At 38.5% G+C, this 16,906-nt stretch overlaps 2 protein-coding genes across 3 annotated transcripts in view; both read left to right on the forward strand.

Annotated features, from left to right (window-relative positions):
* LOC148425388 (DENN domain-containing protein 3-like) overlaps positions 1–8,007 on the forward strand; it is a 13,761-nt gene extending 5,754 nt beyond the window's left edge. For both annotated transcript variants that reach the window (XM_088411296.1, XM_088411297.1), the window contains exons 12-27: positions 131–227; positions 528–631; positions 844–1,034; positions 1,125–1,284; positions 1,381–1,576; positions 1,831–1,999; positions 4,004–4,263; positions 4,337–4,507; positions 4,586–4,715; positions 5,162–5,269; positions 6,271–6,410; positions 6,535–6,695; positions 6,770–6,906; positions 6,984–7,102; positions 7,266–7,403; positions 7,481–8,007. In XM_088411296.1, the coding sequence (XP_088267422.1) occupies positions 131–227; positions 528–631; positions 844–1,034; positions 1,125–1,284; positions 1,381–1,576; positions 1,831–1,999; positions 4,004–4,263; positions 4,337–4,507; positions 4,586–4,715; positions 5,162–5,269; positions 6,271–6,410; positions 6,535–6,695; positions 6,770–6,906; positions 6,984–7,102; positions 7,266–7,403; positions 7,481–7,699 (2,500 nt within the window). In that variant the 3' untranslated portion in view covers positions 7,700–8,007. The remainder of the gene's footprint in view (positions 1–130; positions 228–527; positions 632–843; positions 1,035–1,124; positions 1,285–1,380; positions 1,577–1,830; positions 2,000–4,003; positions 4,264–4,336; positions 4,508–4,585; positions 4,716–5,161; positions 5,270–6,270; positions 6,411–6,534; positions 6,696–6,769; positions 6,907–6,983; positions 7,103–7,265; positions 7,404–7,480) is intronic.
* A 439-nt stretch (positions 8,008–8,446) lies between these two features.
* LOC148425389 (FAST kinase domain-containing protein 4-like) lies at positions 8,447–16,335 on the forward strand. Its single transcript, XM_088410630.1, has 11 exons — positions 8,447–8,637; positions 9,783–10,271; positions 11,195–11,515; positions 12,981–13,155; positions 13,341–13,498; positions 13,777–13,887; positions 14,084–14,228; positions 14,295–14,531; positions 15,635–15,746; positions 15,853–15,967; positions 16,117–16,335. Exons 2-11 carry the CDS (start codon positions 9,867–9,869, stop codon positions 16,216–16,218), a joined length of 1,881 nt encoding a protein of 626 aa, XP_088266756.1. The 5' UTR covers positions 8,447–8,637; positions 9,783–9,866; the 3' UTR covers positions 16,219–16,335.
* Positions 16,336–16,906: the final 571 nt, after the last annotated feature.

Here is a 16,906-nt window from a genome sequence, read left to right on the forward strand (position 1 = left end):
TTGCTAGCCTTTTAGCTAATTCTGACTTTTTTTTAAACCATGTATGATCACGTGTTTTATGAAAATGCTCAGTCTATTTTTAAATAACAAATTACAAATACTGTCATCTGTTTTTATGTTGTCTGTGCAGGCCTGTTAGCAGTCATTTGAACTACGAACATCGAGTATTTAACAGTGAAGAGTTCCTGAAAAGTAGAGAACCATCAGAACAACTTTTCTACAAGAATGTAATTGCTTTTTGTATTGTATTTTATGCATTAAACTATCTTCTTAACACACATGACATACACACTCACAGGGCCATAAAAAAAATAGAAATACTAGCATGATTTTTCTCAAAAAGGTTTTATTTTAAAGTCTTCCTTCACGGGACATGTATTTATTTGTCTTTGAGATAAATTTCTCCCTGACGGTGCCCAATAAAGTAACCGGAGCTTGAGTTAACATACCCATGGGGGGCATTACTGCAGAAACATATTCTAGTGTTGACATATTCTTGTGTTGACTTTGACCTGCCTTTGTTGCAGGTTTTGGAGACACACATCTTCCATTCTTTCCTCAGGGACCGTCTCAACAGGAAGATGGACAATTTTGCTCGCATGGAACTAAGCACTCGATCAGAGATGCAAAAGTAAGCTTTTTCTTTCTCATGTCTTATACTATTGTACAGTAATGTTACCTATTGTATATGCTATCCTTAATGTAGCATATCCTAAGTCATCCAACAGCTGGCATCCATGTAATGTCATGTTAGAAATTTTCTGATTCATGAAGTCCAGCCATGCTATCTTCACAGTTGACGGGCTGTTTGAATAAACATTTATCTGATTCTATTTCCGCCAGAATGAAGGCATCAGTGGAAAGTCCACGCAGGCCCACCATGCAGGAGATTCAAGCCCGGAGAAAAAGCTCCCTCCCTGAAAACAAGCTAATAACTAGACAAGGGATGAGTCTTCCCAACCTGGGAGATCAAGACCAAACTATGAGCTTTCAAAGAAGTTCACTTCTGACCAGAATCTTAATGTGCGAACCTGGTGAGGCTGACTAGAACACACCGTGTGCTTGAACTGACTGGCTGCAACCACACACATTTATATTTTCATATTTGTATGCTTTTGTCCTAGCCCCAAGATTGCCCCCTAAGCCTGTGACAATATTCAAGCTTCCAGAATTCCCAGATTTTCTGTCTTTCCACACTGTCCAAAACTATTACATTGACCTGATCCATCTCCTTGGCAAGGCGATCAACTCGGTCCAAAATGACAACTCTGCTCTATTAGCCAGGTATATTTACTATACAACAATTAATCACTTGGACCTAGTGCTAATGGATGGGTTTGAATATGGGCCATTAACTGAAATTATTTTGTGATTCCTTAGATACTACTACCTGCGCGGTTTGACCAATCTGCTGTGTCAGCGTCGCCTCAATGCTCTGGGCGACTTCCAGACGCTCTACAAGACGGACACAGCCATCTTCCCCACGCAAGTGGTCACATGGCTGGTGGATTCGCTCATACAGGAAGAACAACAGCAAGCCAACAGATGGCCTGCACTCAAGAGACTCATCCTCAAGGTACAGTAATCAATGTCCTCACACATCAATGTGGTGCTTTGGTGTCGATGTTTGCGATATAAATTTTGGACCTTATGCCAACACATTTAATTGCTTGGCTCAGACAAGAGACTGCCGACAGTCCTAAATTTTTTTAATTGGAGTACAGCTCATTTGTCTTCGCCACATTTCATTAAACTAATTGTATGATCCATATGGAGCACACCGCACATGATTCTTGGATTGCTCTGTGATTGCTCTAAATTGTCCCGCAGGTGAAAACTGAAAACGAGAAGCCGTCAGTGCAGCCCGATGATGATGTCAAAAAGTTTGAGCTCCCCCGTAACCATCTGGATCGAGAGGAGTTTGTGCGTTGCATCCAAGAGGGCGGGATCGTTAAAAATGTGGCGACTATACATCGGTTATTTGATGCTCTCACTGGCGGTAAGTGTTGGTTAGGAAATAGACCGATGTGTACAAAGGGGAACTTTTCTCTTGCAAATATTCCCATGAAGGAGGTGTGACCCATCAAGTTATGTTAGGACAATGTATTTTTACACAAGTAGCATTAAGTCCGGCAACCTTTATGATTTTTAATGGCTGTTTATAAGATTAATACTTTTATTGTATTGTTTATAAGATTAATACTTTTGTTGTTCGTGTCAGAACACAACTGCCACGGACCATATCAAACTTTAAGTCATTACATTTGCCGCACATTTTTTCTGGCAGCCACATTTGGATTTGGCAGCACGCTGGGTCAACAAGTGCATAAATCCTGCATCCTGCCTTCTTGAAGAGTCCCTTAACATAGAACTCTTTATATTGATGTTATTCACATCGCTGGTACAAATTGTGAAGGTGGAACCAAGCAATCATTTCATAATCTGTTCCACTCTAATTTGCATTGAGCATGAAGTACATAACGTAGACTGTAAATTATACAACTGTCATAATACATGACCCTTAACGTTGGAATGTACAGTATGCACAGCGTGTTTAGTTACTCACTCGCAACCTAGAGTCACAAGCATTGCACATTCGTCATGCCATGATTACATCCTAATGTTTCTAGAATATACTAAAAAAGCAGAACATGAAGTAAATCGCATTATACTAACAGAAATGGAAAGCAACGTCTTCTGACATTTTGGTGAAATTGTGTTAGATCAGGTGTGTGGGACGCTTTTCTTCACAGCTTTTCTAACATTGATGTGATTAACAAATTTAGCAAACGTTTACTTTGATAATTTGTTACTTAAGGTGGTTTTGAGAAATTTTCATAACAGCTCCTTGGAGATTTTTTTTTTGCATGGTTGTTCAAATCTTCCTGCAAGGCATTTATATGCTGTCCGCATCTGTTTTCATCATGAAACTTCTGAAATTGTCGTTATAATGTGGCAAAGCGATCTAACAAAAATGTTGCTGTATGAAAATGGCAGGAAAGACAGGAAACTCTGAAACTCAGAAATTTTCCTGCTGAGCAGGTAGTCAGGACTGCCCCTAGTCCCCCAGTAACTCGGGCCCTGAATAACTGGGATCCATTATGGGTGTACTGTGCCTTTACTGTGGTGTTGGCGCTGCTCACCAACGCTCAATGAGAAGATTGACCAATTAAATCAAAACAGCCGAACACACACAGAGAACATAGAGCATGACAAATTCAGAATCATCATATTAATTGATTTTTGAAAAAATACAAAACTTGAATAATGCATAGTAAACGAAACAATTAACGGGTAACTCAACAATTAACCGATAATCAAGGTAACCGATAATTATTATTGATTGAATGTGTTAAATCTCAAATTTTAGCACCCACCAGTAAATATTGTCAGATTTATGATGATCATTGTGCTACAAGACATATAAAAACAACGGTTCTGTTTGTTTTACATGTTACACACAAATTCAGCATTTAAAGCATAAAAAACGTTGATTTTCTACACTGTTTTCATCACTAAAATACATCATACTTACTTTGGATAACAAATGTAAATATTTTAGCATATTTTCTGACATCTTACGGATCAAACCAGTAATAATAAATAATTATATATATATATATATATATATATATATATATATATATATATATATATATATATATATATATATATATATATATATATATATATATACAGTATATATATACTATATATATATATATATATATATATATATATATATATATATATATATATATATATATATATATATACACATGTGTGTGTGTGTGTTTTTTATTGAAAAAATTTGAAAGTAATCTGCAGATTAGTTGAATGTGGTTTGTTCTTATCAACCAATCAGCCAACAGAAAAGTACCAATGCTATCAAGGGCATGAAATTTGAAGGGTGAAATAAACAGGCCAATTGCTCATGTATGATCAGCATGGCATGTTGTTGCACCTGTGGAGGTGACTTTGCTTGTATGTGTAATATGTCTAGGTGAGTCAAAGCAAGTGTCTCCTGAGCTCTTCAAAGGCTTCTACACCTTCTGGAAGGAAAGTGAGGCAGAGGCTCAAGACCTCAACCTCCCCACCGAAGTCATCGACCACCTGGACCACAGCGAGTGCGTCTACAAGTTGTCGTCCTGCGTCAAGACCTCTCATGGTGTGGGTAAAATCGCCATGACCCAGAAGCGTCTCTTCTTGCTCCCAGAGGGTCAGCCGGGCTTCAGGGAGATCACGATGTTCACAAATATACAGGTGCCTTTCTAGGCCAAACATCGAGCGAATCATGTCTTCTATCAAAATCCAAGCGAGCAATTTTTCTATGCAGGAGGTGAAGATAGCTTCGTCTCCTTTTCTCCTTGTGCGCATTCCTTCCCTGCGAATTCAGACTTCCGGCAAGCTCGAGGCCTTTGAGGCCAACCTGAAGGCGGAAACTGATCTCTGGAACCTTGTGGTTAAAGAGATGTGGGCCGGGCGTAAGATGGCCGACCAACATAAGGTTAGGAAAACAAGTACTTGAGTTTGTAAATGAACGGGATCATGCAATGAAATACCATTCAGGTGATGTGTTTTTTAGGACCCTCAGTACATGACTCAGGCTCTGACCAATGTGCTGCTGATGGATGCCGTGGTGGGCTGTCTGCCTTCCCAAAGGTCAATCTGTGCTGCCTCAAAACTAGCTTATTTTGACAAGATCAAACATGAAGGTGAGGACTTACTCCTGCTACGTATTCCTTTGCTTGACATCCATCCATCCATCCATCCCTGAACTGGTCACTGGGCACACAGAAACAAGCAACCATTCACACGCAAAATCACACTTAATAGAAATTTGAAGTGTCAAATATAAATAGTATGCATGTTTTTGGGACTGTGGGGGGAAAGTGGAGTCCCCGGACCAAACCCACGAGGGTTCAGGGAGAACTAATTTTCTGAACAAACCCTTCTTTAATTGGTGAAATGCACTTTTTATGTTGAACAAATAGGATTAGCAGTGCTTTAGGAACAAAGGCCTTTCTAAGAAAGCTCTTCCATAAGACATGCTATGCTTTGGAGCATGGCCTTTTCCAAAGCCTAGTCCAAATCTGAGACATCATGATGTTATGTTCTTGTTCTTATCATCGTTAAATTGTTGTCATTTTTCTCCAACCAGTGCCCATGATGGTGCCTAAAACTACCTCTGAAACACTAAAACACAAAATTAACCCATCATTGGACTTTGCGGAGCCCCAGACTGTCCATGTGCTGCTTTACACTCCAGGTACTCGATTTTCTGATCATTCTCATGCATGTACATAAGAATCTAATATATCGCATCATATCTTATTTGATAGTACATAATTGTGTACATTTCTTCACTGTCATTTTTTCTTCTCAAACTTAAAAAACTTAAAAACCCTTGTTGTGTTGTATGTAAACATAAAATTATATTTTATGCCTGGGTTTGACATCTTTATGTCAACAACATTTTTTCCAAGTTACTCAGGCCTCAGTCAAACGTTGTCAAGGCCTCAGTCAAACGTTGTCAAATCTTTATGTGATGAGATCAGAGATAGTATCACATTTTGTAATCTTGATGGAAATTGCTGATGCATATTGACTTTGATTTTCGGCAGTCATAAGATGTGCTCCTTTCATTTCAGTGGACCTTTGGGTGAAACTGGAAAAATACAAGAAAAGCCTAGCAACAGTATCATTCATAACTGATACTTTTCTCATTTTTGATACAACTACTTTATGGACCTTGAATATTCTTGCACTTTTGTCAGACTGTTTTTTTAATTGCCCTTGAGGACTGTGAATATATCACCTCTGATACATACAGTATTGTTTCTAAAGGGTGGGTTTTCTTTCAAATAATGGTCTATGTAACCCCCACTAGTCAAAACACAATATTCTGATTTGTATTTTGTTTGTTGAATATGAATTGAGCCACAAAAGCCACATGTTTTCATTCATCTTTTGTCACTTGATTTGACTGAAAGACACTGATTTAATTGGCGAACCAGCTCTGATCAAAAAGGGCCAATTTTACCTAATAATTCATATTCCACAAACAAGTTTTTAGACTATTTTAGTTGCACTAAACATTATTGAAAATATTTTTTTAAACTTGACTATTACTCCTTTAATCCTGCCTTGTATCATTTTCACTTCTTCTAGCCTCATCAAGATAGTTCAGTATGTTTAATTAGCATCTCGTCTTTAACTCAGTACAAAGATTTGAAAAGAAGAAATCAATGAAAAACGTTTCTCTTACAGGTCAGTTGACATGCGATGACTCAAAGAAAGAGATGAATCCCAAGCTGTGGGTGGCGCTCAGCGGGGGTCAAGTGGTTGTATTTGATGCTGCGAGCTGGTCCATGCTGCAGGACTCCATCCATCTAGGCCAATCGCAATTAGTGAGTGCAGTCAGGATGTCTCTTATATGAAAAAGATGAAAAAAAAAAAAAAAAAAAAAAAACATTGATCATACGATCGGAGGCTGCCATGCAGATTCTAACAAATTAGAGATGTCCCCAACAGAACTGCATGCTGGGATTGGTCCACGATCAGGTGTGGATCGGCTCCCAGGACTCTGTTATCTACATCATCGACACGCACAACCTGTCCTGCAACAAACAGCTGACCGAGCACAGACATGAGGTGACTGGACTCGCGTTGGACGCAAGTGATCAGTGCAGCAGGTAGACACTTGTTTAACGATTGTTAAAGTAATTTGCAAATACTGTGGAAGAAAAAAGCTGGTCTTTCTCCGCAGCTCTGAGATGTACTCATGCAGCAGCGACGGGACAATCTTGCAGTGGGATTCATCCAGCCTGAAGGTGAAGCGCCAGTTTCACGTCAACTGCAAGCGTCTCTCCTCCATCCAGATTCATGCCGATACGCTGTGGTGCTGTAAGCGCACACTCTGTGATCCCTTTACACACATAACACCGACATTTCCTGATGATTCGTCATGACTTGTTTTATAGGCTGCGAAGACAGCATTGTGGAGCTCAAAAATAGCGGGATGCCACAAAGAAGGCTGCCGCTGCCTGAGCACCTCCGAGGAACAACAAGTAGATTCAGCAGCTTTATTGTCATCCCCGAGGTGACTCATCTGCAGCGTTGTCATACATGTACATGTCTCAATACCAGCGTGGCAACGGAATGTTTCCATTGCGTCTCAGCTTGAGATTGCAGAGAAAGAAAATTGCCTCAATTTTCAAATTGAGCTTAAATTTGACTTGTCAGTCTTATTCTGTGTGTTTCAGCGAGGTGAGCTTTGGACCGGCTTGGCTGACGCAGGCGAGCTCTGCGTGTGGCACACTGATGGCCATAAAGCCGCTTTCAAGAAGATCTCCCTGACAGGCTGCTCAGGAGTCACCTGCATGATCCGAGTCAAGGACCAGGTGAGCCGGGTTTCTGTATTGCAAATAATTCATTTTAATAATGAGAACAATTATCATTGATGTTCTCGGGCCTCCAGATTTGGGTGGGCTGCTGTGGAGAGAGCGGTGTGGGAGGCCATTGTGATGGTCAGCCGAGAGGCCAGCTTGTGGTGGTACACCCCGAGACTCTGACAGTAGAAAAGGAGCTGCAGGCCCATTCGGACAGTATCGAGACGCTCTGCTCGGCCGAGGACCGCTACGTACTTAGCGGATCTGCCCGGCGTGATGGCAAAATAGCCATCTGGAAAGTAGAGTAGGACGCGGACTGGTGAATAAAGGGGACGAGTGAGCGACTGAATAAACTGAGGACACTGCAGCTTACATTTTTGCTTGCCCATTTTGTTCTCATGCTTGAATATGAATTCCTTGATAACCAAATTCACTATATTAAAATTAAAACTGGTGAGACGAAGTATAAAAAAAGCAATTGTTTTTATCTCTTTTTTTTCCCTTGCAGATAATATCATAATTGTACTTAAAAGACACGTTCACGTTTCAACAAATATCCAATATCCTTCCTCTTTGAATTATTATTGAATGAATGAATGATTTTTGTAGCTCTTTTTTAAGTGCCAATTCATAAACGTGTTCATATTTCATTACTTCATGAAAGAAAATGTCAATAAAAAAATGAATAAAAACAAATGAAGCCTTATCTGTGGTTCTGTGTGTTGATAGTGGAAATGTATTGACAATATCCGATAGCTTTTTCTTCTGCTTTTCTGTTTATGTTGCAGTGTATACTCCGGTCCTATAAGTGGCGGTAATATGTTCAACTTGTTTTGAAACCCGCAACATGTAGCAGAAGAAGAATAGCATCAACAACCGGCACTCTTATGTTTTTTAATTTTTATTTCCTTTTTACATGTTTTTCTTGTTAAAGAAATAATTATAAATATCCTAAAATGAATACATTCTAACAAGAAAAGAAACAACACGGGAAAAAATGTACAAAGTGTAGTTTTTTGATGTGACGTAAGGGTGTCCTCTGACGTAATCTTCCTGCGACCGGCGACTGCATCCTGAATTTCCATGTGAGGCACTAATAAGTATATTTTACCATTTTAATCTCTGTTGCACGTTATAGGCGACAGGCAACAGTGCTCCGATTCATGCTGGGCCACTGCCATTTGCAAAGAAACCCGTGAGAGGTGAAGAAATTGCTCATTGAGACGCCTTTCCTTTCCCCGGCAAGGTCAGCATTTCATATTTCTTGACACCTAAGACTACAGTTGCCTTCTTTCCACGTCTTGTCTCTCGGGACTTCTTGTCAAAAGAGGACAGGTGACATTTGCCGCACAGCTGTTATACAACTAATCGTTGACTAAAAGAATGAGTGTTCGTGTTATACAACCGGCGTTTTCCAGAGCCATATAACATGCTAGTGGCTACTAGCAAAATGAGGTTCTTCACCTGTGTGAGAAGCACCGATGTGGAAAAAGTACTCACATGCTCAGTTGTGTAAAACAATCGTAAAAGTAGAAATTTTGATTGTTTGTTAAGGAATAAATGAACATTTACTGCAATAAAACCCCTTCACGTTTACTCAATTAAAGCGAGGAAACAGATTAACGACAGTATTACTGAAAATTCTCAGTTTGCTATTGAGTAACAATTAATTAAATGCCATAATTATCGAGCTATTAAGAGTAGCTTTGAACAGAAAACAAAATGGAAGTAATTTGCTTTCTTCTAAGTGTCATTAAATTATTTTTTTATCAGTACCACTATATTTACACATTTACAACGTTTATATTTTTCTTAAACGTAATAGATTTGACTAGGTGTTAATTAATTCTCTTTGTTTTGTATTCAATGCTAGCACTAATAATATGGCTTGTAATCTGTTGTCTTGTTATAACTGAGTAAATGTGATGTTGATGTACAGCGTAAAGTTATATGCAAAAGTGAATACCAAAACTTTGCTTCCTTCAATAACTTTAAAAGTGCTTTTACTAAAAGAAAGAAAATGGCATAAAAATCGCCATAGGTTTGCTAATAGGTGAAGTAACTAGCAAAAAAAAAAAAAAGGAGTGATAATTAGTATGCCTTTTCTCCCCAATGTTTCATTACTGAACTGAGCTAGCTGAATGTTTAGGCTGGAACAACACATTTGCTACATATCAATCACATCATGCTCTTCTGTAAAGTCATGAATTGGCCACATGTGCTGCAGCGTCATCATAAATGCTTTCTTCCTCAAGAAAGTATACATAATTGGTGTTTCAAAGTACTTCCCAGCAATCCCAACATTCCACAAGTCTGTTTCTAAAGTGTATTTTGCTAAACTGTTTTTTGATTAAATATTTTAGACTAATTATTTTTCCATTACCATCTTAGGGCTGATGTGGAATGGTGCTCTGGGCTACTGACAAGTGAGGACATATTCTCATCTCTCTGCTGCGGCCTTGCCTCCAGAGCCCAATGGCCACTAGTTTCCTCGGCAGATATGCCCGTCTGCTATGCAGGGCCTCTTCTCAAACCCCAACTGCCTGCCTACCTCAATCAGCCGCTGGCCTGGTTCAGCTGCGGAGGAATCGGTGCCTCCCGTTGACATCAGAGAGATCAATGTGTGAAAGTAGTGTGCTGTCAAAAGCCGACGTGGTTTCAAAAATTCCCACCCGCACCCAGTTGGAGGATATGGTGGAAAATGCCGAGATGCCCGAGCAGATCCTGCAAGCCTGGGAACAACATGGAGGAAATGCTAATCAAGCGGCTTGTACTCTGTTGGCATGGACGAGGATGATGCAGAAGACGCAGACCAGGTTTCCCCAACAGCCCGCCAAGGACTCAAGGCTGCGTGACTTGATGGATACAATAACTCAGCAGGTGAGGAAGCTAAACTACAAAAAGTACCGGACAAAAACCAAGATGAAAAAAAAAACAAAACGGTAATTTGGGCAAATTTGATTGTTTAATGCAGAAAAATCTGCCGATGGGGTAAGATTTTTTTTTCTAGCCTACAAAACTTAATTTAAGTTTTTTTTTTTTTCTAAGTTCAAGAACAATTTGAGTGCAAAAATGAGTCTGAAATTTTGAGCAAGTTTGAGTAAGTAGACTTATTTTTTTCATTGGTTTGCACTCAGCAAGTAAGTTAGCTGTGTTGCAACGTATTCATTTGTTTTATTATTTACTCTTATCTATTTGAGTTTATTACTATTATTATTTGTAAGTATCAAGCCTTGAAGCCTTTTTTATATACTACTTGTTTAAAAAAAATAGACATGTTTGAGCAAACATGATGAATAATCGTTACAAATAATAATATTTTGGGCATAATGCTGCCCTACTTTGCAGTTCTATTAAAAAAAAAAAAAAACTTTCCTACTTGCATTTTCTTAAATTAGCAATACATTTGATTTTTTTTTTAATTATACCATTGCAAAGCTGTGATTTGAAAACAAGACAACCCCAAATATCTTTGTAAAAACTTTATCAACCAAAACAAATACTACAATGTGGTGTGTTTAAGTAAACATAATTCCAAATCAATTTTAATGCCTTCAAAATCATCTTTCCATCTTGTTATGAGAAAAGCATAAATCTATTGAGCATAGAACTCTAAAGGAGAAATGCTACATTTAGTAGTTTGAAATTAATATTTTTTCTTTAGACTTTTTTACTGCACAAAATATTTTCCTTTTTAGACCCCAAAAAATAATATATATCTTGTTAGAAGCCTTTTTTACTTTTTGCAGTGTACGGGCCTAGGGTCAAAATTGTAAGAAATTACTCGTTTGTCTACCTTCCAGATATCAACAGTATGGAACAGCGCTCTTATTTCCGTTTTGCGGGCTGTCTGGGTGATCGGCGTCCCCAGCGTGGATCCGGTGTTGGGTTCTGTCCAAACAGAGGTGCTGTGGCGGATCCGCCGGTTAAGCTATAAGCAACTGGGCTTCCTAGTAGAGTGGGGGGCCGGCAGGAAGGTACAGCAGGATGTGGCCATCGTCACTGCGGCGCTAAAACAACTAGAACTACGCTGGACTGAAATCTCTGATGCCAAAACTGTCAGTGGGCTCATTTCCAAAGGACAATACGTGTCGCCTGTCCTAATGGACAGACTAGAGGACAAGGTATGATGATCAGTTATGTCATCAGTTTTAGTGAAAATTTTAAAGGGATAATACATTTATCCAGCCATTTTCAGCAGTAAAGGGTTATTGCTTTGTAATTAATTTGCTAACTAAACAATTTTACATGGAGGGTTAATGCCATTGACAATACGTTTTTTGTTTTTACTTAATGTCTCTGAGAATGACCTTATATGTGCTCAGGGCATGTGATGTCATTTTCGGTTGAAAGCAAGTAAAAAAAAATGTATTTTCAATATCATTAAACCGCCATGTAAAATCGTTTAGTTAGCAAATTAATGTCGACTGTCAACTGAAAATGAGATCCCATGTGCTCCAGGCATGTGATGTCATTTTCAGTTGACAGCAAGTAAAAAAAAAAAAGTATTTTCAATGGCATTAAACCGCCATGTAAAATTGTTTAGTTAGCAAAATAATGTCAACTGTCAACTGAAAATGACATGTGCTGCAGGCACGTGATGTCATTTTCAGTTGACAGCAAATTGAATATAGACAGCATGACTGTGCTAAAATTCAACGTGTCACCCAAAAATTACTTATTCATTCCAAATGAGGGCAACTCTCCTTCAAAGGTTGTTTATTATTCATTCCAATGGCGCATTCAACTTCACATTATTATTGTTTGTTATTTCCATCTGAATTTTAGATTATTCAGCTAATTCAATTCCCCTTGGGAACGATTTTCAACTTACCAAAAGTTTACACTAATCGAGAATTTCACTCGGGCTGCAACTAACAAATATTTCAATAATCAATTCATGGATTTCTTTTTCTTTTTTCTTTTTTTTGTGTAGTTTTTTTTTTAAATCGATAAATACATTTTTGGGGGGCGAAGAAGAAGAAGCATTTCTTCATTTCTATATCAAATAGAGGTTAAATAGTAGAAATACTGTAGAAGTACTGTAATAGATACAGAAATAGAAATAATAGTAATAATAATAAAAAATACACAAGCATACATTAAGCGTGATTTAGATGTTGCTTTGGTACGTAACTGAAATAATAGGCAAAAATGTTCATCATTGTTTTCCAAAATAACAATGATTTAATACAATTATACATAAAAATCAGTCTGCTTTAATGTAGGACTACAGAAATTTGAGAATATTTACTGTTCACAAACTGAATGTTTAGGCATTTTGATCGTTTTAAATTCAAATGGAATCCAAACGATCAATTGCCATTAACAATTATTAATTGTTGATTAATTGTTACATGAATCAAAAATGCAACACTTTCACCAATACAATTTCCATAAAAATTACCTATTCATACCCAATGCCAGTTTTAATAAAACAGATTCACATTCTCCCAATTTTAAAGTCAAAACGTACAGCTCATTTTTTATGCCCCAAAGTCAGATTCAGCAAAAATTCAACATTTTCCCAAGCAATGGTCCCACAACGAATTAATGAGCTAAGCTTTCTTCTCTTCTTCTCCTCTGTAGGCTTTGGAGCTTGCTGAAAGCTTTTCAGCAGAAGAAATTCGCAAAGTGTGTGTGTCTTTGGCTGTGCTGAACCGCAGGTCCGTGCCCCTTCTCAGGGCCCTGTCCTACCATTTCCTCCAGAGACCGTCGGCAGAATTCACCATTCCGCTCTTACTCGATATGGCCTTTGCATATGGTAATAACACTCTCCGTGTTTAGTCTCACTTCATCAGGCCGTAACGATGGGTTAATCTAAGCTTCAAAATGCCGAACGGTCAAAAAACATTTCCGCCTGTACAAGGATAACAGTGTTTGTAGTTGCTACTTCTGTGTTTTATTGAATTTGAATTATCACTCCTAACACACGATTGGGCTCCCCAGGCAAGTTGAATTTCCACCAATCCCAAGTGTTTCAGCGAATGGCGTCCGAGCTGATGCCTCGGGTCTCTGAACTGAGCCCCGCCGAGGTCACGCGTTTTGCAAAGTCAATGGGCTTCCTCAAATGGCTTCACATCCCGCTCTTCGAGGCCTTTGCGGAGGTCAGTCGGGCAGGACTTTTGAATTCATTGTTGCCGAAACGCTACGTCCTCCTGCGACCTGGCCTATTCATTTGTGTCCACTTTTGTGTCCATTTTATCTCTATATCTAAATCCTAGTCAAACACAGGAATCATCATTGGAAAGGTCGGGATGTTAAGACATAATATGGCAGCTCGAATGGATGGCCATATACGAATGAATAGGCTGGATCAAATGCTTGAACATTATATTAAAAAAAAAAACAACAAAGTGTTAACGTCGTATTTTTGTGTCACCAGCACTATATGGAGCACAGCGCCAAGTACAGCAATCTGCAGCTGTGTAACATGCTCATGACGTTTGCCAGACTGAACTTTCAGCCTAACAAAGGAGACGAATTTTATGCAAAGGTACTACTTATTGATTGATTGGTTTTATTGAATATATAATAAACATATTTCAAATATATATATATATATATATATATATATATATATATATATATATATATATATATATATATATATATATATATATATATATATATATATAGAGAGAGAGAGAGAGAGCATTGCGTTAAACGTTGTTTGTTTGTGTTGTGCTCAGGTTCATCCTGTTCTGGAGAGCTCCCTCTCAGGCCTGGAACCTTTCCTCCGGACCGATGTCGCATGGTCTCTGTGCGTGCTACAGCAGGCCAGGCCTCACTATCTCCTCCCGCTCCTGCAGCGAGAACATGTTGCTAAACTGTCAGGTGAGCATAGTGACCAGCGTCCTAACATTTCTCGCATCATTAATTACATCAACAAACCCGCTACAGATGGCAGTCCAGTTCGAGAGGAAAACTACAGACAAAAGCTTCTCCATCTCGCCGCTACTCTACAATTGGAGCATCCTGAATCCTCGCCATCTGGCGTGTACGTTCCACCCGTCCCGGCTCGTACGTCCCCGCTATCTCCACTGCAGTGCAGCCTCAGAGAGACGTTGGACGCTTTGGTGGACAGGAGGAGTAACGTGCTTCGTGCGAGGGTCAGCACTGTGTACGGATGGACGATTGGTAAGGGGCCATGCTTACACTCAATATACGGGAAGCATATGTTGTACATTGTATTGCGTGAACTACCGCTCGCATCTGTAGTCATCACAGAATTCACATCTGTTTCATTCTTGCTTACTTAAGGAGACGCTACATTTTTGGCCGTTTTATTTGTAATTAACAAAATTCGCTGCCATCGTCAAGTATTTTTTTCCCTTCAAGGATGGGATGGGGAGTATCTCATTCATCGCCATAATCACCAGTAGATGACAACAATGGCCTATTTTAGATCTGAGATGAACGCATTTTCAGAGTCCACTTGAAGAAACGACAGAAATTTGTAAATCTGCATGTTTTTCTTTTGCTGATTTTAAAAAATGCAGAAAAATCTAGCAAGGTCTATGCTTTCATTTGATAGATTTGGTGTATAAATAATCATTGAGCACGTGATCTTGTAGGTATTGAAAATGTCAAAAGTTTTTAAAATGGCTGGCAGTGAATGAATGCATATAATGATGTCATTTTTTTCCATGTAAAATGAATACCTCTATAAAAGCATTGGCCACTTGCTGTCAGCTGAAAATGATGTGCTCAGAGCTCAGGTAACAACAAATCACAGCTCAGTTTGCAAATGTCACGACTGAACCCAGAAAACAGGTGATCCACAATTGCTTGTTACCGATCTTGAGCACATTTGATGTCAGTTTTCATTTGACTATAAGTGGCAAAATGCATTTTAAAGGCATTAATTGTAAATTCAAAATAATGCTGTTATTGCATTCTTTAAACGAAATATTACATTTTATGCCGGCTGAATAAGTAAAGTATTTAACTTGTGGAAAATCCTGCTCCTATATTTTTGATGGCTGCTTTTTTCAAGATGTAATTTATAGATTTGGGGATTACATTGACATGCAACTTACATCTAGAATATATTAACAAGTGGTTCGAAATAACCTCATTACATAATATATATTTGACCAATTTTGGACAGTTGCTCCATCTTTTCCCAGATTATCACATTTCATGAAATTTTTAAGAATTACTTTTGTTTTTTTAATTCATGACATTGTACAGCAAGTGACAACATTTAGATGGGTTCTTGCCTTATAATGTCTTTTCAGATGGTGAAGTGGTATTAGATAGTGACAACAAACCAGTTGACTTGTCCCAGCTGAGAGCTCCTCATCTTCCGAAAGGAGGCGGCGAGCAGGCTTTACCCGAAGGTGCACGACGGTGAGTTGGGGGGGAGAAAAAACATAAACCAGAGTCTCCTTTTGCCTCCAATTTCTTTTTGTAGAATCTACTTTCTTCAGTTTGTGCTCTTGGCATTGTGTTTTAGAATCGCTTTTGTAGCGTGGGAATTCCCCAACTTTGGCTCCAAGAGTAAAGACCTCCTGGGACGCTTCAGCATGATGAAGCGACACCTGCAACTATCTGGCCTTATTGTAGTGGAGGTAAGAGCCTTTCTAATGATGCCAATGGTCACGCCATATCTCAATTCTGTAATTAAAAGGGAACTGATGGTCAAACTTTTTTTTTTGTTTATGGCACTGCTGATACCTTTTCCTATGGCGGCATCGCAAAACACGCGTTGCTGTTTCAGGTTCCTTATTACGAGTGGATGGAGCTGAAGACGGAACATCAGAAGTTGGCTTATTTAAAGGACAAGATGGGCAAGGCTGTGGCCGAGGACATGGCCAAATGAGCTGCTTTGTTTGGATCCCAGTTGCAAACTCAGCCCAATTGTTCCACACAAATGCAGTAAATTTACACTCGCACGTATTCTTATGTGTAATAGTGTGGCATTGCAAAAAACGGAAATATATATTCAGTATATATATATATATATATATATATATATATATATATATATATATATATATATATATATATATATATATATATATATATATATATATATATATATATATATATATATATATTGACTGTTGTTGCTGTGGCAATGTATGGGGCTTACCCTGTTTCCATGGAGATGGTGAGCTGGAGTTTTTGTGCAGAAAGGGCTTCGCTTGGTCTTGATACAGCCAGGCTGAAGTTGCAGCATCTGGAAGGAACATTTTATCCATACAAAACATTTGGCTATATGGAAGCAATCAATTGATGGTATTAATTTAACAAATATGTGTGAGTCATCATGTGATGGAATAAAATGTTTTTATTGTTAACGGTTGCTGTCGTGTGATTTTCCTCGAGTACATTGTAATCCACTCGAAATAATGAGCATGTTACCTTAAGTTGACCAAAAAATAAATAAATAAAAATAGACAACCACAATTAATCACATTGGGCGTCTTCCAGTTGTTAGAGATACTGATGGAGTGATGGACAGTCACAGGTTTTCAAACTTCAAATTTTACATACTTTTTTTGTTG

This window comes from Hippichthys cyanospilos, chromosome 3, assembly GCF_059441005.1.
Source record: "Hippichthys cyanospilos isolate Australia breed blue-spotted pipefish chromosome 3, RoL_Hcya_1.0, whole genome shotgun sequence".
Lineage (NCBI taxonomy): Eukaryota > Metazoa > Chordata > Actinopteri > Syngnathiformes > Syngnathidae > Hippichthys > Hippichthys cyanospilos.